Source organism: Bubalus bubalis, chromosome 9 (genome assembly GCF_019923935.1).
Source record: "Bubalus bubalis isolate 160015118507 breed Murrah chromosome 9, NDDB_SH_1, whole genome shotgun sequence".
Classification (NCBI taxonomy): domain Eukaryota; kingdom Metazoa; phylum Chordata; class Mammalia; order Artiodactyla; family Bovidae; genus Bubalus; species Bubalus bubalis.
The window spans coordinates 69,333,458-69,358,241 of NC_059165.1; the positions used below are offsets into that span (position 1 = coordinate 69,333,458).

Here is a 24,784-nt window from a genome sequence, read left to right on the forward strand (position 1 = left end):
GCAGTGAAGGACAGGGAAGTCTGGCATGTTGCAGTCCATGGAGTTGCAAAGAGGTGGACACGATCGTGCGACTGAATAGCAACACACACTGGTTGTTTATGAAATTCTATAAATTCTGTAGGCTTTTAAAACCAAGTTTTGCTTTTGTATTATTTGTGTTCTTCTGATTTGGTAGTTTCATATAATCTGTCTTTGAGTTCACCCATTCTTTCTTTGGGTTAATTAAGTCTGCTTGTCAGTCCTCATTGATGTGTTGTTTTTTCTGGCTTAGTTTTCTTCAGTTCTAGAGTTCTGTTTGGTTCATTTATATGGTTTAAAACATTTTGTTGAACTTCTCATTTTGTTTAAATACTGTTCTGAATTTGTTTAGTTCTCTGTGTTCTCATTCAGCTCTCTTAAGCTTCTTTAAGATACATATTTTGAATTATCTGTCAGGTAGTTTTTAGATCTCCATTTTTTATGTGTCAATTGTTTGTGCTTCAATTTTTAGTTTTGTAGTGTCATGTTTCTCTGACCCTCATGAAACTGTTAGCCTTCAATTGGTATTTGCATAATTGAAGTAGTTATTATTGTCAGTATTTATAGATGAGATTTGACAGGGAAAGCCATTCACTAGTAAGCCTAACCAGATTTTGGGCAGGGCAGCATGCAGATATCAAGGGCAGATTGCTCACAGGTTCCACGGGTCAAGTGGATTTGATGTTTGGGTCTATATTAAAAATTTATAAAACCAATACAATATTGTAAAGTAATTAACCTTCAATTAAAATAAATACATTTATATTAAAAAATAAAATGAATAAACAACAAGGAAAAAAAATTATGCTTCTCTCTCTCTCTCTTTTTTTTTTTTCATTGGAGTGCTCTAAAAAATAGTAGCTTATCTTTTCCATGTGCTTCATGGTACTGGGGAAGGAGTGAACAGTTAAACTACTTTTCCTATCCACTTCTATGTGTCTTTTCCCCTTTCTGTGCTCCACTTGAGTGATATAATTTCTCATTTGGAGTTCCTTATTTCGAATACATGTTTCCAGGAAGGGATTCAAGGTGTAATTTTCCACTGTCTTCCTGACACAATAATCATGTGTGAGCAGGTCAATATACCTCTGTGTTGAGTCAGAACAATACTGAACTAGTCCCTCACAGCCCACCCCCTAGAGTATGAGTTGATTTTGAAATACCTCTTTATTCCCCAAGAATACATCAAAATCAGTGGGTATTGAGTGTCACGTATCTCCCCCAAAAGACACTACAAAACCAGTAATACAGATTACCAGGTCAGTTTAGGGGGAGGGCTTTGATTGCTCTAGCTACATAAGGCAGTCACAATTTCTAAAAATTGACTTATCATACAACACTCTAAATGTCTATAATAAGAATTGTTTTGCATTGGTATCAGTTATGTAGAACTGACAGCATTGCAAAATAGCTTTCAGAATCAGAAGCAGAGTAGCAAGAAGTGTGTCCTCTGAAGTTCAGACAAGCATGGTTTTCCACAATAAGCTTACATTGAGGCCTCTGTGAGAGTCCACATTCCCTCAAGTGTTTCCACAACAGTCTTTAGTAAAGAAGAGACAATGATTGCATAATGGCTTAAATTAATTTACTGATTTGGAATTTTACTGATAGTATTTAATGATCAAGCCAAGTGTATTTTCAATTTTTGAAGCTGTACAATTTGAGAACCATAAATTCTTACTGTATAAATATAATTTATTAATATAATACACAGTGAATATTTGTATATATAGGTTTGTGTGCATCTCATTCATATAATCCCTTGAAATTTTACAATGGCAAATCAGCATAATGAAAAGGTAATATATTGTGCAGCAACTATATTTTAAAAAATGAATAATATTATAGAAAGACATATCAGATTTCTAAAAGTTTCATATAATTTCTGAAACAATATCTACATAATGTAAAGAATGCCTAGTATTTTTATTTGACAACTCTTCTCAAGAAATTAATATCAAACTAGACCAATTAATTTAATGTTTCTATTTTTTAAATGTGAGAGAATAAAACCTTTTGGGATATTAGAATATACTTATGTGAAATCCTTAGTTTAATATGAAGTAAAAAATCTTATTTAGTATTGATTTGGGGAATATGTCAAAAAGTATTAAAATATTTTATAACACTTGGTCAGGTAAAATTATAAATCACTGTGAAAAACTACTTAGCTATCTATTTAACTTTAATGACAATTAATGATTTTGCAGGTAAATACAGACTGTCAAATATTTGTTAAAAAAAAAAAAAAACTTAGCCCTTTTAATAGAGAAGGCTTATTTTTATCAAGTAATCAGAGATCTAATGATGTCTAAGCTGCCAGGGAAGACAAATTTCCCTAGATAGGGGGCGGGGGAAAGAGGGCTCAACTAAGAGAAAAATAATTCACACATGGTAAAGGCAAATATAAAGTAAAAGCAGGAAATCATTCACTCACAAATATGATATCAAAACCAGTAATCATGAGGAGAGTAAAAATAAAGCAAATGGGAACTGCATCTGAAATTATGAGACTAGTAACTTGTATATATACAAAAACAAGGAAGGAAGCTACATAATTGTAAAGGGATCAATCTATGAAAAAGATACAAAAATTGTAGGTGCTGCTCAATATATAAGGTAAATACTAATAGCCAGCATAAAAGCGGAAATTGATGGCAACACAGTAATAGTAGAGGGCATTAAAACCCCACTTATAGCAACGGGCAGATGGTCCAGACAGTAAATCAATCAGGAAACACAAGCCTTAAATGACATATTAGAACAAGTAGACTTAATTGATGTTTATAGAATGTTCCATTTGAAAGCAGCCAAATATACTTTCTTTTCAAGTGCACATGGAACATTCCCCAGGAGCGATCATATCTTGCATCAGAGATAAGACTCGGTAAATTTAAGAAAATTGAAATCATATGAAGCATCTTTTTTGACCATGGTGCTACAAGATTAGAAAATAATTATAAGAAAAATACTATAAAAATACAAACACACAAAAGCTAAACAATATGTAACTAAACAACCAATGAATCACTGAAGACATCAAAGAAGGATTCAAAAAATACCTAGAGAGAAATGACAATAAAAACACAATGACTCAAAACCTATGAGCTGCAGCAAAAAACAGTTATAAAAGGGAAGTTTATAGCATTACAATCCCACCTCAGGAAAGAAGAAAAATTTCAAATAAACAATCTAAACTTACACTTAAAGAAACTAGAGAAAGAAGAAGAACAGCAAAAACAAAACTCCAAAGTTAATAGAAGGAAATAAATCATAAAGGTCAGAGTAGAACTTATTGTATACCACAGGAAACTCTACTTAAAGCACTATGGTCACCTGAATGAGAAGGAAGTCTGAAAGGGTGGGGATGTATGTATATTTATGGCTGATTCATTTTGCTGTATGCAGTAGAAACTAATACAACAATGTAAAGCAACATCTTCCTTATATAAATGGCACATGATTTCAAACTTGAGAACAATGAGAAATGTAACTATTCAGTCTAAGAAATTCATGTGAGGATAGCGGATTTTATATGGAAGATAGTATATCTGATACAATTGAGAATATAAAATTTTTAGGTAGAAATGTGTGCTGTTTGGTACTGCATATGTAGGGATGTACCAGCTAAAGGAGTTCTGTGGCTAAGTCATTGTCCGACTCTTTGCGATCCCATGGACCACAGCATGCCGAGCCTCCCTGTCCTTCACTATCTCCTGGAGTTTGCTCAAACTCATGTCTTGGAGTTTTCTCAAACTCCTTCAGCAGTGATGCTAAAGGAGGTGAGTGCTTACCATACTAAGGAAAGTAAGGTCATCAATTTATATCTTGGTTAGATAACTTCAAGAGCAATTTCCATCCAATCTGGATTTGGAGAGAGAGAAGAGAGTGAGAGATTTAGGAAACTACATTCATAGTAAAACCAATCATCTCCAGATTCTCCTAGATTGTGAGAAGAGGTGAAAATAGCAGATGAGATCCTCCCCAGAAGGCATAATTCCAGAGAATCTGGAAGATGCATAACCTTTGAGATGTCAAAAAGAGTGAGAGATTTTCTGGTATTGCTTCTTATATTGTTTCCACTACTTTAGTTTATTACTGAATTATAGGGATGGCTTTTCCATACAGCTCTGAGTCACATCAGATCACCAGGCCCTAGAGACACATATACTTGTTCACTAATTTCACAGATTCACAGTAAGCTTCCTCCTTTTTCTCTGTTTCACTCTCCTTCTCCCTTTCCCTCTCCCTCTTCAATTTCTTTATCAATCTCTCTGCTTCTTTTCATCAATTGGACCAGGGTCAAAAAATTAATTGAGGACTAATTAAAGAATAAAAACCAAATAATTTTTACTTTTTCCACCTCTCAGGTATTTCCCCATTGTACATAAAACAATCTTCTAAAATATTGTCTTATCTCACAGATAATGACACCAAGTTGTAGATAAATGAGAGACCACTGGGTTTTTGCTAAGCTCTTTTAACTTTTCTTAGATAGCAAATATGTCAATACCTCTGAGAAAAACCAAATGCTCACTTTCCCCCCTGACTTATACCTATAGCAAACATATAAGCCTGAACTATGCATTATACTTTTTATTTGAAGAATTTAAGTTGGGAACAGGTACTCAATAAACTGGGGTAAGTGCTAAACCTCTAAGGGAACACAGATACAACATAAATAAACTTACTAAGTTTCAGTTTCTAATGCTATAAATGGCAACAAGAAGAGCCAAAAATAGCTAATGAACAATGCTCTTGTTCTTATTCAACAGCTAAGTCATGTCCAAATCTTTGTGACCCCCATGAACTGCAGCAGGCCAGGCTCCCTGTTCTTAACCATCTCCTGAAGTCTGTTCAAACTCATGTCCATTGAGTTGGTGATGCCATCCAACATTCTCATCCTCTGTCATCCCATTCTCTTGCTCTCAATCTTTCCCATCATCAGAGCCTTCCAATGAGTAAGTTCTTTGAGTTACATGACCAAAGTTTTGGAGTTTCAGCTTTAGCATCAGTCTTTCCGATGAGTATTCAGGACTGATTTTGTTTAGGATCTATTGGTTTGATCACCTTGCAGTCCAAGACCCTCAAAGTCCTCCAGAACCACAACTGAAAGCATCAATTCTTCAGTAGTCAGCCTTCCTCATTGTCCAACTCTCACATCCATACATGACTAATGGAAAAATCAAACCTTTGACTGTATACTCCTTTGTCAGCAAAGTAATGTTTCTGCTTTTTAATATACTGTCTAGGTTTATCATAGCTTCTTTTCCCAAAGTGCAAGTGTTTTCAAATTTTGTGGCTGCAGTCACCATCTGCAGTGATTTTGGAGCCCAAGAAAGTAAAATTTGTTACTGTTTCAAATTTCTCCCCATCTATTTGCCAGAAAGTCATGGTACCAGATGCCATGATCTTCACTTTCTGAATGTTGAGATTTAAGCCAGCTTTTTCTTTCTCCTCTTCCATCTTTCTCAAAAGGCTCTTAGTTCTTCACTTTCTGCCACTAGTGTGGTATCCTGCATATCTGAGGTTGATATTTCTCCAGCAGTCTTGATTCCAGCTTGGGATTCTTCCAGCCCCGCATTTCACATGATGTACTCTGCATATAAGTTAAATAATCAACGTGACAGTATACAATCTTGACGTACTCATTTCCCAAATTGGAGCCTGCCCTTGTTCTATGTAAAGTTCTAACTTTTACTTCTTGTCCTGCATACAGATTTCTCAGGAGACAGGGAAAGTGGTCTGGTATTACCAGCTCTTTAAGACCCCCCCCCCCCCCGCCTCCTTTTTTTTTGTAATCCACGCAAAGACTTTAGCACAGACAATGGAGCAAAAGTAGATTTTTTTTTTTAATTCTCTTGATTTTTCTATGATCCAGAGCGTGTTGGCAATTTGATCTCTGGTTCCTCTGACTTCTCTAAATCCAGCTTGCACATCTTCAAGTTCTCAGTTCATGAACCATTGAAGCCTCACTTGAAGATTTTGAGCATTATCTTGAGTGAAATTGTATGGAAGTTTGAACATTCTTTCACATTCTTTACAGTCCTTGGAATTGGAATGAAAACTGACCTTTTCCAGTCTGATGGCCACTGCTGAATTTTCTAAATTTGCTTGCATATTGAGTGCACCACTTTTACAGCATCAACTTTTATAATTTGGAATTTCATCACCTTCACTTGCTTTGTTCATAGTGATGCTTCCTAAGATCCACTTGACTTCACATTGCAGGATGTCTGGCTCTTGAAGAGTGACCACACCATCATGGTTATCTAGGTCTTTGGTGATGGAATTACAGCTGAGTTATTTAAAATCCTGAGTTTTTAAGACCTTTCTTATATAGTTCTTCTGTATATTTTTGCTACCTCTTAATCTCTTCTGCTTCTGTTAGGTCCTTGCTGCTTCTGTATTTTTTGTGCTCATATTTGCCTGAAATATTCCCTTGTTCTCTCCAATTTTCTTGAAGAGATCTTTAGTCTTTCCTTTTCTACTGTTTTCCTCTATTTCTTTTCATTGTTCACTTAAGGCTTTCTTATCTCTCCTTGCTATTTTCTAGATCTCTGCATTTGGTTGAGTATATCTTTCCCTTTCTCCTTTGCCTTTCACTTCTCTTCTTTTTTAAACTATTTGTAAGACCTCCTCAGATAACCACTTTGTTTTGCATTTCTTTTTCTTGGGGATGGTTTTGGTCACCACCACTGAATTGCCATGTGTGTGTGTATATATGTATATATATAGCCAAGTATATGTATATGTATATATATATATATATACACACATAAGCATACACATATAGAATTACTTTGTTGTATATTTGAAATGAGCACAATATTGTAAATCAACTGTATGTCAATAACAAACAAGCAAAATTAAATCAGCCACCACTTCTTGCAAACACACAATTGTGAGAGGTGTTTTAATATCGTCATATTAGTATTTTTCCTGTGGGCTGAAAAAAGAATTGGATTTTATTCTGGAATTCTGGAAATCTTTGTTGAGGAAGGGAACAGTTCATAATACCACACTGGAAGCAATGGTTGAAATAGGCCTCTGTGACCAATCAGAGTAATAGTAATCAGACCAATAGTAATTCTCATTTCTGTAAATAGGATCTGAATTGTTGGTGAAAAAGCCTGCAAAATGGTCTGACACAGTATTTTACACTGACAACTATATGTATGTAATATTCTTTCTATTCATGAAATTCTATTCACTTATCCACAACAAAAGACAGCCCAAAGTGCCAGTGAGTCCTAAGCCAGTACCTCCTGAGGAAATCACACTATCTCTGGGTAATTTGTACTCCTCTCTTTCACAGGCAGGTATGGTTTCTTGCTCTGGCTGTAGATTCTGTATCTAGTATTATTTCTGGTATCTTACGGTACCTTCACAAATATTTCTTCTTGTCTGCTACCATCTATGACCCACTTAACTTGTACACTGGAAACTATTTAATTGGTTCTCTGCAGTTTATGTATCCTGCCTCTCAAATAGTGCATAACCTACCATCATAAACCTTTCATATTGAATAGTGATTTACTTATTATTACACTCTCAGTTTTCTAATATGTTTGCCTCTGTTGAGTTTTGAACCACCAACCAAATGCTCAGTTTCTTCCTGGACCTAATTGTCAATCTTATGTTTCTTCAGTACTTCCTCAAAGTCATACACATTGACTTAAGATCACTGAATCTTGTAGTCCTAGGTTGGCAGAAAATATCATTCATCTTATTTCTGTCCTGGTATTGCCTTCACAAAATTTATGTTTGGTATCACTCTGGTTATCGCTCATGCTATATAGACATTAAGACTGATTCTTCCATGTCTCTGAAGTATTTTTGGACCACTGAATTTCCTAAAATATACTGATTTTTCAGATCAGTAAGGGTAGCTCTTTCTCTGTTGCTCTTAGTGGAGAATTCTGGTTGAAAGAATCAGATTACAAAGCCAGATTAGAGTGTGAATAATCAAAATTCAAGTGAGTCATTTGAAACTCCTAATTTACTTTATTCATCATTTCATGAATTGGTCAGAATCCCACCAATAATATATAAAGGAGTTTCAGGATGTCATACAAAATTGAAGCCTTTTATAGCAGAAGAAAGCTAGGTAAGGAAATTTTTTCAGGCAGAGTGGACTCTTTCCATCAAGGTCAACATCCTTTTGGTGAGTGACACTCTATCAAGCAGATGATTTGATTAATTCTTACCAGATGCTTCCAGACTGACTGGTTAAGATTACATTCCTTGGAGAAATTCAAACTGCAACTAGATTAGTATTAATTATTAGTTTGTTGATATGGGTTTAACCAAGCAAATATATTTGGGATCTGTTGCCTCTCCCCACCCCCCAGCCCCCACTTTCACGAGACTCAGCCTAACTTAGAAAGGTAATCAAAATTTAATATATTAGTGACATTTTTAGCTGCTGCTCTATAGATCATGCAGCTTTGATTGATTTTTTTTCCCCCACAGATCAGGATGGTTTTTGTATGTGTGTGTGTATGTATGTGTTTCCCTGGTGGCTCAGATGGTAAAGAATCTGCCTGCAATGTGGGACACCTGGGTTCAATCTCTGGGTTGGGAAGATTCCCTGGAGGAGGGCATGGCAATCCACTCCATTATTCTTGCCTGGAGAATCCTCATGGGCAGAGGAGTCTGGCAGGTTACAGTCCTTGGGGTCACAAAGACTTGGACATGACTGAGTGACTAAGCACATGTGTGTTGTTTGGGAGTTTTGTTTGTTTCTGCTAAATCTCTATAGTATTCTCAGGTCACAACTTTAGGCTCATAATTTTTAGCCGGTTTTCTTTATTCCTTTTTTGACATTCCATTCTTAGGGATATGATTTGCTTGCAGTGAGCAGCTGTAAAAATACATTTCAAACACTTGAGAGAATGCAGAACACCGTGGGGTCTACTAAAACTATTGTAAATAAAAAAAACCTGTCAATGTCTGAATTGTAGTTTGGAGTAAAAAATGGAGTTATTCAGTTTTTCTGGCTCACCCCCATGTATATAGGAGGTATTCATGACATTAATTTTTTTTCTTATTTTCCTGTTAAACCGACCTGTGTTACAGAGGACATCTTAGTCAAGAACCTAGAAGAGCAGAGAAAGATAGCTTTTCTTGCCTACACTATTTACTGATATTTTAGGATACAAGGTTCCCATCTTGCTTTTTAGCTAACTAAGTCTAGAGATATAGTTTTTTCCCCTAGTCCATGATGTATCAGGGTCAGCAATAGATTCATATCTCCTTATTTCTTCTATTATTCATAACCTGAAATGGACAAGGAGGCTATAATAGACATCCCCACTCAACTCCATATTTCCTTAGACTATTTTCAATGATAACTGACACACACACACAAAAAGAGAGAGACACTACCATCATTTTCCTGGTTTGCCTAATGCCATTCCCTTTCCATTCACTCAACCTTGCTTTCTTAGGACATTGTACATTTAGGGCAAAAGTAGCTAAAAATGTTGCATGTGTGCTTGTTTAGGTTCTCACACTCAAAAGGATCTTTGCTTGTTTTAATACTACATTGATGCTATTAAAAAAGTACACCACAGGGTTAAAGAAACTGGTATCGGAACAGAAGTACTTGAGTGTGTCTTACAAAACAGCAGATGAGGGTATATAGCCTGTTAAAGAATGCTCTTTTCATAACTGGCCTTTAATAAACTTCCTTAGGTTGCTCATCTGTCAGTCAGTTGAGTCACTCAGTCCTGTCCGATTCTTTGAGACACCATGGACTGCAGCACACCAGGCTTCCCTGTCCATCACCAATTCCCGGAGCTTGCTCAAACTCAACCATCTAATCCTCTGTCGTCTCCTTCTTCTGCCTTTAATCTTTCCCGGGATCAGGGTCTTTTCCAATAAGTCAGTTCTTCACATCCTGTGGCCAAAGTATTGGAGCTTCAGCTTCAGGATAAGCCCTTCTGATGAATATTCAGGACTGATTTCCTTTCAGAAGGCCTGGTTGGATATCCTTGCAGTCTAATGGTCTCTCAAGAGTCTTCTCCAATACCACAGTTCAAAAGCGTTAATTCTTCAGCTTTCTTTATAGTCTAACTCTCACATGACTACTATGAAAATCATAGCTTTGACTAGATGAACTTTTGATGGGAAAGTAATGTGTCTGCTTTTTAATATACTGTCTAGGTTTTTCATAGTTTTTCTTCCAAGGAGTGATTGTCTTTTAGTTTCATGGCTGCACTCACCATCTGTATTGGAGCCAAAAAAATGAAGTCTGTCACTGCTTCCAATGTTTCTTCTTCTATTTGCCATGAAATGATGAGACTGGATGCCATGATTTTAGTTTTTTGAATGTTGAGTTTGAAGCCAGTTTTTTCACTCTCCTCTTTCACTCTAATCAAGAAGCTTTCCTGCTGGTAGGCTCCTCAGTGGTAAAGAATCTACTTACAATGCTGGAGACCTGGGTTTGATCCCTGGGTTGGGAAAATCCACTGAAGAAGAAAATTTCAACTAAAACTCCAGTATTCTTGCCCGGAAAATCTAATGCACAGAGGAGCCTGGCAGGCTCCAGTCCACGAACTCACAAAGAGTCAAACATGACTTAGTGACTGAACACTCACAAGAGGCTCTTTAGTTCATCTATGCTTTCTGCAAGTGGAGTGGTAGGGCTACAGGCTCTATTGTATGGCTAATGGTGACCTCCAGGAAATCTCACATGAAGGGACACCTCCCAGGACTCTTGCTACCAGTGCTAACGTCCTGCTATAAACCACTGCCAAGCCATGCCTCCACAAGAGACCCTCCAATACTCGCACGGCAGCCTGGCTCAGACTCCTGTGGTATCACTGCTTGTTTCCCCTGGGTCCTGGTGTGCACATGGTTTTGTTTGTGCCCTCCAAGATTGGAGGTCCTGTGAAAGTCCTGTAATCCATTTCTTCTGGCTTTTAAAGTCAGATTCTCTAGGAATTTCTAGTCCTTTTGCTGGATCCCCAGTCTGGGAAGCCTGATATGGGACTCAGAACCTTCACACTAGTGTGTGAACTTCTTTGGTGTTATTGCTCTTCAGTCCCAGAAGGTATGGGATTTGATTATATCATGGTTATACCATCTCATTGCAGCTTCCATTTGTCCTTGGATGTGGGGTATCTTTTTGGTGAGTTCCAGCATCTTCCTGGAAGTGGTTGCTCAACATCTAGTTGGGATTTTGGTACTCTGGCAGGAGAAGATGATTATATGTCCCTCTACTCCACCATCTTGAACTATTCTTGTTGATTACTTTTAAGTTAGCAAAATGGTATGGCCCAAATTATTGCAAACAGGTCAAGTCATTGCAAAAGCACTCCCTAACTGTTCACTGTCAACTGCCAGTCAGATTGCCCCTCCCAGGCCAGTTAAAGATCACCTCATTGGTCCCACACATTCACACCTCAGGAGGAAGAGAGGAGACAGTGGGGCACATGGGGAAGCTGTAGGTCAGGAAGTAGTGAGCCACCGCAGGGTTGGGAGGATTGGCTGTAGTTCAATGGCAAGCAGAGAGGTGGTATTGCAGTGGTGGCGGCTAAATTTATTTGTTTTATGTACCTCATAAATGTGGAATCATAAAATATTTTTCTTTTTGTGTTTGACTTATTTCATTAAGTGTTTGCAGAGTTCATCTATTTTGTAGCATGTATCAGAACTTACTATTAAATTCAAATTATATTCTATTTTATGTATATAGCCCATTTAAGAAGTACTCTGTTCCTATGAACACGATGTAACACAAATATCTGCTCAACTTTCTGACTTCAATTATTTTTATGTATACATAGAGCATAATTGTTGGATCATAAGGTCATACTATGATCAAGTTTTAGAGAAATCACATATTGCTTTTCATACCTGCTTACCATTTTACATTCTAACCAGAAGTGGACAAAGATTTCAGCTTCTCCACACCTTACCAACAATTGCTATTTCTTTCTTTGCTATTTTTGTTATTTCTTTTTTTTTTTTCCTATACTGGCACTCCAACTTTGAAGGGTTATTCAACTGTGGTTTTGATATGGATTTCCTTAATGACTAATGCTGTTAGCCATCTTATCATGTGCTTATTAGGTATTTCTATACATCTTAGAAAAATATGTACTCAAATTTTTCACTCATGTTTAATTTGGTTTTGTTGTTTTTAAATCTTTGTTGTTGAAAAAAAATTTTTTTAATGCTAACATTTATTTATAGCTTCTGGATATTTTCCTTCATAAGATATATATTTTCTAATTATTTTATTTTCTATCTTTAATCTACTGAGAATGTTCTTAGATGCACAATTTCTTTTTATTTATTTAATTAAAAATTAATTTTCCTTTTGTCGTTTGTGCTTTTGTTGTCACACCCACAAATATTGCTAAGCTCGATGTAATAAAGCTTTTCTTCTCTGTTTCTTCCAAGTGTTTTATAGATTCAGTGCTTATATTTAAGCTTTTAATCAATTTTGAGCTAATTTTTAAATGTTATATGGATAATGGTTCCACATTCTTCTTTTGCATTCCCAAATTCAGTTTTCCCATCATGATTAATTGAAAATAGTGTCCTTTCCTTACTGAATAGTCTTGGCTGCCTTGCTGAAAATCACATAATCATCCACGTGAGGATTCCTTTATGATTCCTCTATTCTATTTAATTCATCTAATGTTCTCTTTGTATGTAAGCTACTTTAATTAGTTCATTTCAGTTCAGTTCAATTCAGTTGCTCAGTCATGTCCGACTCTTTGTGACCCCATGAATCGCAGTACGCCAGGCCTCCCTGTCCATCACCAACTCCTGGAGTTCACTCAGACTCACATCCATCGAGTCAGTGATGCCATCCAGCCATCTCATCCTCTGTCGTCCCCTTCTCCTCTTGCCCCCAATCCCTTCCAGCATCAGAGTCTTTTCCAATGAGTTAACTCTTTGCATGAGGTGGCCAAAGTACGGGAGTTTCAGCTTTAGCATCATTCCTTCCAAAGAAATCCCAGGGCTGATCTCCTTCAGAATGGACTGGTTGGATCTCCTTGCAGTCCAAGGGACTCTCAAGAGTCTTCTCCAACACCACAGTTCAAAAGCATCAATTATTTGGTGCTCAGCTTTCTTCACAGTCCAACTCTCACATCCATACATGACCACAGGAAAAACCATAGCCTTAACTAGACGGACCTTTGTTGGCAAAGTAATGTCTCTGCTTTTCAATATGCTATCTGGGTTGGTTATAACTTTTCTTCCAAGGAGTAAGTGTCTTTTAATTTCATGGCTGCAGTTACCATCTGCAGTGATTTTGGAGCCCCCCAAAATAAAGTCTGACGCTGTTTCCACTGTTTCCCCATCTATTTCCCACGAAGTGATGGGACCAGATGCCATGATCTTTGTTTTCTAAATGTTGTTTATATATATGTATATATATATATATATGAAATATTATTTTGAAATAAGAAAGGATGAAAATTTGTTTTGCTATTTGAAAATTAAATTCCATTGTGATTCAACATTAAATTTAGAGTATGCTTCCCTATTTTTCAGAAAAAAATCATGGGAATTTTGATAAGGAATTCATTGACTCTGTAGATACATCTGGATATTCTTATTATCATAAGAATACTATTATCCCAATCCATGAACATGGAGTATAAAGATACTTATTTTTATCTCCTTTATTTCAGGAATGTTTGATAGATTTCACTGTATAACTGTTTCATATTCTTAGTTGGAATTTTCCAAAGTATTTTGTTTATGTTATGCTAGGTGGAATTGTTTTCTAAACTTTCTTTTAACATGTTTATTGCTAGGGTAAAGAACACAACTAATTTTTGTTGTTTATTTTGTATCTTACAACTTCGCTGACTCTATTTATTAACTTTAATTGTGTGTATGAGTGTGTGATCTTTAGGAATATATAGGATAATATAATGTCATCAATAAATAGATGAACTGACTCATTTTATTTCAACTTAGATACCTTTCGATACTTTAGCTTAATTGCTCTAGCTGAAACCCCCAGCACAGTGTTGAACTGAATGGGTGGAAGTGGGCATCTTTGAATTCTTTCTGTACTTCAAGGAAAAGCATTCAGGTTTTCACAATTAAGCACAAGATTAAGCATGCATTTTTCATGTCAATCTTTTATATGTTGAGGATTTTCTTTTTCTAGTTCCAGACTGTTGGGTTATATTATCATTGAAGGGTGTTAAATCTTGTCAAACCCCTTTTTTCCTGCATGGATTTAGAGTATAATGTATTTTTCCCCCCTCTCATTCAAGTAAGATGATGCATTATTTCACATGGTGAACATTTCTGGTATTTTATGATTAAATCAAATCAGGTGATTGTGTGTAATCTTTTTGATACACACAAAAAATGGATGAAGTTTTTGCTGGTATTTAGTTAAGAACGTTGTCTAAAGGCCTTCATTCATATCAATGTCTTTTCTTTTTTAATATAAATTTATTTATTTTAATTGGAGGCTAATTACTTTACAATATTGTATTGGTTTTGCCATATATTCACATGGATCCACCACGGGTGTACATGTGTTCCCCATCCTGAACCCCCCCTTCGACCTCCCTCCCCATCCCATCCCTCTGGGTCATCCCAGTGCACCAGCCCCAGGCATCCTGTCTCTTGCATCGAACCTGGACATGGAGATCCATTTCACATATGATAATACACAAGTTTCAATGCCATTCTCCCAAATCATTCCACCCTCACCCTCTCCCAGAGTCTAAAAGACTGTTCTATACATCTTTGTCTCTTTTACTGTCTCGCATATAGGGTTATCGTTACCATCTTTCTAGATTCCATATATACGTGTTAGTATACTGTATTGGTGTTTTTCTTTCTGGCTTACTTCACTCTGTATAATAGGCTCCAGTTTCATCCACCTTATTAGAATTGATTCAAATGTATTCTTTTTAATGGCTGAGTAATACTCCATTGTGTATATGTACCACAGCTTTATTATCCATTCGTCTGCTGATGGATATCTAGGTTGCGTCCATGTCCTGGCTATTATAAACAGTGCTGTGATGAACATTGGGGTGCATGTGTCTCTTTCAATTCTGGTTTCCTCAGTGTATATGCCCAGCAGTGGGATTGCTGGGTCATATGGCAATTCTATTTCCAGTTTTTTAAGGAATCTCCACACTGTTCTCCATAGTGGCTGTATTCATTTGCTTTCCCACCAACAGTGTAAGAGGGTTCCCTTTTCTCCACACCTTCTCCAGCATTTATTGCTTGTAGACTTTTGGATAGCTGTCATTCTGACTGGCGTGAAATGGTAACTCATTGTAGTTTTGATTTACATTTCTCTGATAATGAGTGATGTTGAGCATCTTTTCATGTGTTTGTTAGCCATCTGTATGTCTTCTTCGGAGAAATGTCTGTTTAGTTCTTTGGCCCATTTTTTGATTGGGTCAGTTATATTTCTGGTATTGAGCTGCAGGAGTTTCTTGTATATTTTTGAGGTTAACTCTGTCAGTTGCTTCGTTTACTATTATTTTCTCCCATTATGAAGGCTGTCTTTTCACCTTGCTTATAGTTTCCTTTGTTGTGCAGAAGCTTTAAGTTTAGTTAGGTACTGTTTGTTTATTTTTGTTTTTATTTCCAATACTCTGGGAGGTGGATCATAGAGGATCCTGCTGTGATTTATTTCAGAGAGTGTTTTGCCTATGTTTTCCTCTAGGAGTTTTATATTTTCTGGTCTTACTTTTAGATTTTTAATCCATTTTTATTTTATTTTTGTGTATGGTATTAGAAAGTGTTCTGCTGCTGCTGCGGCTGCTAAGTCTCTTCAGTCGTGTCCGACTCTGTACGACCCCAGAGATGGCAGCCCACCCGGCTCCCCCGTCCCTGGGATTCTCCAGGCAAGAGTACTGGAGTGGAGTGCCATTGCCTTCTCTGAGAAAGTGTTCTAGTTTGATTCTTTTACAAGCGGTTGACCAGTTTTCCAGCACCCTTGTTAAAGAGATTGTCTTTTCTCCATTGTATATTCTTGCCTCCTTTGTTGAAGATAAGGTGTCCATAGGTGTGTGGATTTATCTCTGGGCTTTTTATTTTGTTCCATTGATCTATATTTCTGTCTTTGTGCCAGTACCATACTCTCTTTGATGACTGTAGCTTTGTAGTAGAGCCTGAAGTCAGGCAGGTTGATTCCTCCTGTTCCATTCTTCTTTCTCAAGATTGCTTTGGTTATTCGAGGTTTTTTGTATTTCCACACAAATTATGAAATTATTTGTTCTAGTTCTCTGATAAATACTGTTGGTAGCTTAATAGGGATTGTATTGAATCTATAGATTGCTTTGGGTAGTATACTCATTTTCACTATATTGATTCTTCCAATCCATGAACATGGTATATTTCTCCATCTATTTGTGTCCTCCTTGATTTTTTTTTCATCAGTGTTTTATAGTTTTCTATATATAGGTCTTTTGTTTCTTTAGGTAGATATATTCCTAAGTATTTTATTCTTCTCATTGCAATGGTGAATGGAATTTTTTCTGAATTTCTCTTTCTGCTTTCTTATTGTTAGTGTATAAGAATGCAAGGAATTACTGTGTGTTAATTTTATATCCTGCAACTTTACTATATTCATTGATTAGCTCTAGTAATTTTCTGGTGGAGTCTTTAGGGTTTTCTATGTAGAGGATCATGTCGTCTGCAAACAGTGAGAATTTTACTTCTTCTTTTCTAATCTGATTCATTTGTTTTTCTGCTCTGATTGTTGTGGCCAAAACTTCCAAAACTATGTTGAATAGTAGTGGTGAGAGTGGGCACCCTTGTCTTGTTCCTGACTTTATGGGAAATGCTTTCAATTTTTCACCATTGAGGATAATGTTTGCTGTTTTTATTATGTTGAGGTATTTTTATTATGTTAAGGTATGTTCCTTCTATTCCTGCTTTCTGGAGGGTTTTAATCATAAACGGATGTTGAATTTTGTCAAATGCTTTCTCTGCATCTATTGAGATAATCATACAGTTTTTATCTTTCAATTTGTTAATGTAGTGTATTAAGTTGATTGATTTCCAGATATTGAAGAATCCTTGCATCCCTAGGATAAAGCCCACTTGGTCATGATGTATGATCTTTCTAATATGTTGTTGGATTCTGTTTGCTAGAATTTTGTTAAGGATTTTTGCATCTATGTTCATCAGTGATATTGGCCTGTAGTTTTCTTTTTTTTGTGGCATCTTTGTCTGGTTTGGGTATTAGGGTGCTGGTGGCCTCATAGAATGAGTTTGGAAGCTTACCTTCCTCTGCAATATCCTGGAAGAGTTTGAGCAGGATAGGTGTTAGCTCTTCTCTAAATTTTTGGTAGAATTCAGCTGTGAAGCCGTCTGGACCTAGGCTTTTGTTTGCTGGAAGATTTCTGATTACAGTTTCAATTTCCATGCTTGTGATGGGTCTGTTAAGATTTTCTATTTATTCCTGGTTCAGTTTTGGAAAGTTATATTTTTCTAAGAATTTTTCCTTTTCTTCCAAGTTGTCCATTTTATTGGCATATAGTTGCAGATAGTAATCTCTTATGTTCCTTTGTATTTCTGTGTTGTCTGTTGTGATCTCACCATTTTCATTTCTAATTTTGTTGATTTGATTCTTCTCCCTTTGTTTCTTGATGAGTCTGGCTAATGGTTTGTCAATTTTATTTATCTTCTCAAAGAACCAGCTTTTGGCTTTGTTGATTTTTGCTATGGTCTCTTTTATTTCTTTTGCATTTATTTCTGCCTTAATTTTTAAGATTTCTTTCCTTCTACTAACCCTGGGGTTCTTCATTTCTTCCTTTTCTAGTTGCTTTAGGTGTAGAGTTAGGTTATTTGACTTTTTCCTTGTTTCTTGAGGTAAGCTTGTATTGCTGTGAACCTTCCCCTTAGCACTACTTTTACAGTGTCCCATAGGTTTTGAGTTGTTGTCTTTTCATTTTCATTCATTTCTATGCATATTTTGATTTCTTTTTTTATTTATTCTGAGATTTGTGGATTATTCAGCAGTCTGTAGTTCAGCCTCCATACATTGGAATTTTTAATAGTTTTTCTCCTCTAATCTTACTGCATTGTGATCAGAAAAGATAGTTGGAATGATTTCAATATTTTTGAACTTACCAATGCTAGATTTATAGCCCAGGATGTGATCTATCCTGGAGAAGGTTCCATGTGCACTTGAGAGAAAGGTGAAATTCATTGTTTTGGGGTGAAATGTCCTATAGATATCAACTAGGTCTAACTGGTCTACTGTATCTTTTAAAGTTTGTGTTTCCTTGTTCATTTTTTTGTTTGGTTGATCTATCCATAGGTGTGAGTTGGGGTATTAAGGTCTCCCACTATTATTGTATTATTGTTAATTTCCCCTTTCATACTTGTTAGCACTTACCTTACATATTGTGGTGCTCCCATGTTGGGTGCATTTATATTTATAATTGTTATATCTTCTTGGATTGATCCTTTGATCATTATGTAGTGTCCTTATTTGTCTCTTTTCACAGCCTTTATTTTGAAGTCTATTTTATCTGATATGAGTATTGCTACTCCTGCTTTCTTTTGGTCTCTATTTGCATGGAATATCTTTTTCCAGCACTTCACTTTCAGTCTGTATGTGTCCCTTGTTTTGAGGTGGGTCTGTTGTAGACAACATATATAGGGGTCTTGTTTTTGTATCCATTCAGCCAGTCTTTGTCTTTTGGTTGGGGCATTCAACCAATTTACATTTAAGGTAATTATTGATAAATATGATCCCATTACCATTTACTTTGTTGTTTTGGGTTTGAGCTTATACACCCTTTCTGTGTTTCCTGTCTAGAGAAGATCCTTTTGCTTTGTTGGAGACCTGGTTTGGTGGTGCTGAATTCTCTCAGCTTTTGCTTGTCTGTAAAGCTTGTGATTTCTCCTTCATATTTGGATGAAATCCTTGCTGGGTACACTAATCTGGGTTGTAGGTTTTTCTCTTTCATCACTTTATGTACGTCCTTCTGGCCTGAAGAGTTTCTATTGAAAGATCAGCCGTTATCCTTATGGGAATCCCCTTGTGTGTTATTTGTTGTTTTCCTTCCCCTTGCTACTTTTAATATTTGTTCTAAGTGTTTGATCTCTGTTAATTTGATTAATATGTGTTGGGGTGTTTATCCTTGGGTTTATCCTGTTTGGGACTCTCTGGGTTTCTTGGAATTGGGTGACTAGTTCCTTCCCCATTTTAGGGACGTTTTCAACTATTATCTCCTCAAGTATTTTCTCATGGTCTTTCTTTTTGTCTTCTTCTTCTGGGACTCCTATGACTCTAATGTTGGGGCATTTAGCATTGTCCCAGAGGTCTCTGAGGTTGTCCTTTCTTTTAATTCTTTTTTTTTTCTTTTTTCCTCTCTGCTTCATTTATTTCTACCATTCTATCTTCTATCTCACTTATCCTATCTTCTCCCTCTGTTATTCTACTGTTGGTTCCCTCCAGAGTGTTTTTGATCTCATTTATTGCCTTATTCATTATATATTGAGTCTTTTTTATTTCTTCTAGGTCCTTGTTACACATTTCTTGCATCTTCTCGATCTTTGTCTCCAGGCTATTTATCTGTACCTGCATTTTGTTTTCAAGATTTTGGATCATTTTCACTATCATTCTGAATTCTTTATCAGGTAGATTCCCTATGTCTTCATCTTTTGTTTGGTTTGGTGGGCATTTATCCTGTTCCTTTACCTGCTGAGTATTTCTCTGCCTTTTCATCTTGTTTATATTGCTGTGCTTGGTGTGGCCTTTCTGTATTCTGGCAGTTCGTGGTTCCTCTTTATTGTGGAGGTTCCTTGCTGTGGGTGGGGTTGGACAGATGACTTGTCAAGGTTGCCTGGTTAGGGAAGCTTGTGTTGGTATTATGGTGGGTGGGACTGGGTTTCTTCTCTCTGGAGTGCAATGAAGTGTCCAGTAGTGAGTTTTGAGATGTCAGTGGGTTTGGTGTGATGTTGGGCAGCCTGTATATTGAAGCTCAGGGCTATGTGCCTGTGTTGCTGGAGAATTTGCGTGGTATGTCTTGCTCTGGACCTTGTTGGCTCTTGGGTGGTGCTTGGTTTCAGTGTAGGTATGGAGGCTTTTGATGAGCTCTTATTGATTAATATTCCCTGGAGTCAGGGGTTCTCTGGTGTTCTCAGGTTTTGGACTTAAGCCTCCTGCCTCTGGTTTTCAGTCTTAGTCTTACATTAGCCTCAAGACTTCTTCATCTATATAGCACTGATGATAAGACATCTAGGTTAATGATGAAAAGTGTCTCCACAGTGAGGGATACCCAAAGAGGTTTACAGAGTTACATGCAGAAGAGAAGAGGGAGAAGGGAGATAGAGGTGACCAGGAGGAGAAGGGGGGAATCAAAAGGGGAGAGAGCAAGCTAGCCAGTAATCACTTCCCTATGTGCTCTCCACAGTCTGGACCCCTCAGAGATGTTCATGGAGTTACACAGAGAAGAGGAGAGGGAGGAAGGGTACAGAGGTGGCCAGGAGGAGAAAGGGGGGAATCAAAAGGAGAGAGACAGATCTAGCCAGTAATCAGTTTCCTAAGTGTTCTGTACAGCCCAGAACACACAAAGAAATTCACAGAGTTGGGTAGAGAAGAGAAGGGGGAGGGAGGAGATAGAGGCGGCCTGGTGGAGAAAAAGGAGAGTCAAAAGGGGGAGAGAGAAATCAAGCCAGTACTCACTCCTAAATAAAAATGGGTGCTGAAGATTGGGTTCTTAAATGTACAAAATTGATAACAAATACCAAAAAACAAAGATTAAAAATCTAGAGTAGAGGTTAGATTCTCAAAAATACAATATTAAAACAAAACAAAGCCACAAAAATTATTATATATATATATATATATATATATGAAGTTTGCTTTAAAAATCGGGTCTTTATTTTGCAAGGTGATAGTAGGTTATAATGGAGAAGGCAATGGCACCCCACTCCAGTACTCTTGCCTGGAGAAACCCATGGATGGAGGAGCCTGGTAGGCTGCAGTCCATGGGGTCGCTAAGAGTCGGAAACGACTGAGCAACTTCACTTTCACTTTTCACTTTCATGCATTGGAGAAAGAATGGCAACCCACTCCAGTGTTCTTGCCTGGATAATCCCAGGGACGGGGGAGCCTGGTGGGCTGCTGTCTATGGGATCGCACAGAGTCGGACATGACTGAAGCTACTTAGCAGCAGCAGTAGGTTATAAAAATGAAAATTAAAGGAGTAATAGAGGACTTAAAATTTTTTAAAAAATTAAAAAAATTTAAAAATGGTAATAGTAAAAATATATCTAGGAATTTATCTGGAGCTGTTGCGGATAGTGTGGGGTCAGTTCATTTTCAGATAGTTCCTTGATCCAGCTTATACTTCTCAAGATCCGTAGGCCCCTTCCAATGTAGTCAGTGCTAACTACAGGGTTTTAATCTGTTGCACCTGTCACTTCCAAAGCAGTTCTCTATATTTATTTCAGTTTCTTCTGTTTGCTGGTCTCTTCAGTGTTTAATTTCTACCCTGAGGCAAGAGAGCAAACGTGGTCACTTATTTAGACTCACTTCTTCAGTCGCGCTGTGGGGAGGGAGGAACACTGCAAACAATCACTGGCCTGTGTGGGGAATGCTTGCAGTGTTTCAGCTGCACTGAGTTTGACCCCGCTCAGGGTGTGTGTGCTTTCCCGGTCTACATTGCTCAGGCTCCAGGTTGCTCTGCTGGAAACCATCTGAGGCAGGCCCTGGGTTGCGTGCACTTTCCAGGTCTAAACCATTCAGGTTCAAGTTTTTGAGTATTCCCCAAAGGTGCAGACTTGGTTGGGCCTGCGTTTTATGCCCTTCCCAGGTCCGAGCAGCTCAGGTGACCAGGTGCTTGGCGAGCACAGTCACCCGCAGGTGGGTGGTTCATCTTATTGCCTCCCCCCAGTCCCAGCCGCTCAGTTTTCTGGGTGTACAAGGGGCGTGCCTTCTCAGGTGTGCTGTGTGTCTCTTCTGAGGAGCTGATCTCTGGCTGCAACCCTCCTGGCATTCCCCCCCCCCCCCCGCTTGCTTGTCTCCAGTGGGGGATGGGCCGGTCCGGAGCCTGCTAGCTCTCCCCTGGTATTTGCTCAGTCTTTTGTTCTGTGAGCAGGCCTGGCAGTGCCTCAGGTTAGGGCTTTTTTACAGGATAGCTCTCTCTCTCCCTCTCTCTCTCTCTCTCTGGCTATCCCACAGTCTGGGTTGCCATCTGATGTTAGTTCCCTCAGATTGCCCTCAGGGCATTCGGGCCCAGTCCTTACCCTAAGCAGTGCAGCCCGCGCCTCCCTGTTCAGCCCCTGCTTGCTGGTGGTGGCTACGAGCGCTGGGAGTTGCCATTAGGCATATAATCTGTGGGTTTTAATTATTTATTTTTCCTTCTGGTTATGTTGCCCTCTGAGATTCCAAGATTCCCCACAGATCCGCTGGTGATTTGGTGTTTTGGTGTTTCTAAACACCAGTGTTTCCTGGTGTTTGGAAACTTCTCTTTTAAGACTCCCTTCTTGGGGATGGATCCCCTTCCCTACCTCTTTTGTCTCTCTTTTTATCTTTTATATTTTGTCCTACCTCCTTTCAAAGACAATGGCTGCCTTTCTGGGTGCCTGATGTCCTCTGCCAGCATTCAGAAGTTGTTTTGTGGAATTTGCTCAGCATTCAAATGTTCTTTTGATGAATTTGTGGGGGAGAAAGTGGTCTTCCTGACCTATTCCTCCGCCATCTTAGGACCCCTCCCCTCAATGTCTTTTCTTATAGAATCTTTTTCTGAATTTGGTATCAGTGTAATTGTGACCTCATAGAATGAGATAATGAGTGATACCTCCTCCTCTGGTTTTTGGGAAGATATGGAAAATGACTGACATTAATTCTGTTATATATGAATGCTAAAATTAACCAGTGACATTATCTGGTTTACAGATTTTCTTTGTTGGGAAATCTTAATCACTAATTTAAGCTCCTTACTAATTATAGGTCTAGTCAAATTTTCTACTCACTACTCAGTCTTCATAGGGTGTGTGTTTTGGAAAATTAGTTTTTTCTTGTGATGAGATCTTTTAAAAGTCTACTCTCTTAGTGCCTTTCAAATATACAATATAGCATTTTTAACTGTAATCACCATGCTGTTCATTAATTCCTCAGGACTTATTTATCTCATAACTTCGTATCCATATTTTGCCACCTTCACCCTTTTCACTTATGACTTTTTATAAATTTTTGATAATTTACTATAAGGTTTGAAATATCATTTTATAGTTTCATAAAAATACAGAAATCATATGAATTTCCCCCTCACATACATCATATATGTTTATATCTATATATAATGCAATTTTATCACAAAAGATAATTTTTACAAACTTGTACGATTTTAGTGGGAAAATAAAATTAGCCTTTAGTCATCTTTGATGTTCTATAAGTGGAGGTTTGGTGATTATAACTGGCAACATAGAGAGACAGATACGATTTTAGATATATGTATTTATAAAACAAATATCTGTGACAACTTTACTATTATCAGTGTTTCAGAAATATCCATCTTTGCACACCTGAAGAGATAACAGCTTTCTAGAGATTTGAATAACAGATGTCCTCTAAATATTTATTATGGAAATAGACAACCATATATACTTCAAACATTTTCCCTATAACATTTTATGGAGAAAATTACTTCTGAGCATATTTTTCATTGCCTCTAAAACATCTTTATTTCTAATGCTGTAGATAATTGGGTTTAAAGTAGGTGTGAGGATGGTATAGAAAATTGCCAGAGATTTATCCTGGCCTGGAGTGTGGTACTTTTTAGGTCTCATGTATGTGAAAATAAAAGGCCCATAGTACATTATGACCACAATCATGTGGAAGAAGCAGGTAGGAAATGACTTTTTCCTTGCCTCTTTTGATTTCATTAGGAGGACAGTAAGGAGAATTTGGACATAAGATGCAAAGATTAGAAAGAAAGGGACAAGCAGAAAAATGATGCCACTTACATAAACTCCTTGTTCATAGAGTGTTGTGTCCACACAGGACAACACCAACATGGCAGGGACTTCACAGAAAAAGTGATCAATGGCTCTTGAGCCACAAAAGGGAAAGTGAAGTGTGTAAGCTGTGTGAACTATCGAGTTGATTATCCCAATAAACCAGGCCCCTCCAGCCATGAGAACGCTGACGTAGTCATTCATAAGAATGGGGTAGCGCAGTGGGTGACAGATGGCTACATAGCGATCGTAGGACATTGCTGCCAGGAGAAGGCACTCACCACCCAAGAGGGTGAGGGATAGAAATATCTGGAAGCCACAGGCTACAAATGAAATAGTTTTGCTGCCTGACAGAAAGTCAGTGATCATTTTGGGAACAATGTTGCTAGTATGCAAGATATCCATAAAAGAGAGATGGCTGAGCAGGAAATACATTGGAGTATGGAGTCTTGATTCCCTGTGGATAAGGATAATCATCATTGTATTTTCTGTCATAGTTATAATAAAAACGATGAATATAATGGAGAGGAAAATCAGACTTGTTTGGGAGGAAGAGAAGAGTCCCAAAAGAATGAAGTCACTGCTGGAAGTGTGATTCTCACATCCCATCTTGAAATTCTTGCTTTACCTAAAATAAATAAATAAACAAACAAATTAAATAAATAAGAGATAGAGTGAAAAGAAAGAAAAATTAGCATAAGTCTCAACCTCCTTTACATTTAACTGTATAATAAGATAAGCATATTTCTTTTTTGCTATATTTTCCAAGTAAAGCCAAATGGACTCTCAGATAGTTTTTTTAACTGGGCATGTTTTACACAATGGGTCTTTA

The 24,784-nt window shown here is 37.4% G+C and overlaps 1 protein-coding gene across 1 annotated transcript; it reads right to left on the bottom strand.

Moving 5' to 3' along the window:
* Positions 1-23,616: 23,616 nt before the first annotated feature.
* On the bottom strand, positions 23,617-24,561 carry LOC102393026 (olfactory receptor 2AJ1-like). The gene has a single exon (XM_006070014.3). The coding sequence runs from the start codon at positions 24,559-24,561 to the stop codon at positions 23,617-23,619; it is 945 nt and encodes a 314-aa protein (XP_006070076.3).
* Positions 24,562-24,784: the final 223 nt, after the last annotated feature.

Bases quoted from the DNA above. Each gene is read 5' to 3' on its own strand.
- LOC102393026 (XM_006070014.3), bottom strand. From the start codon at position 24,561: ATGGGATGTGAGAATCACACTTCCAGCAGTGACTTCATTCTTTTGGGA.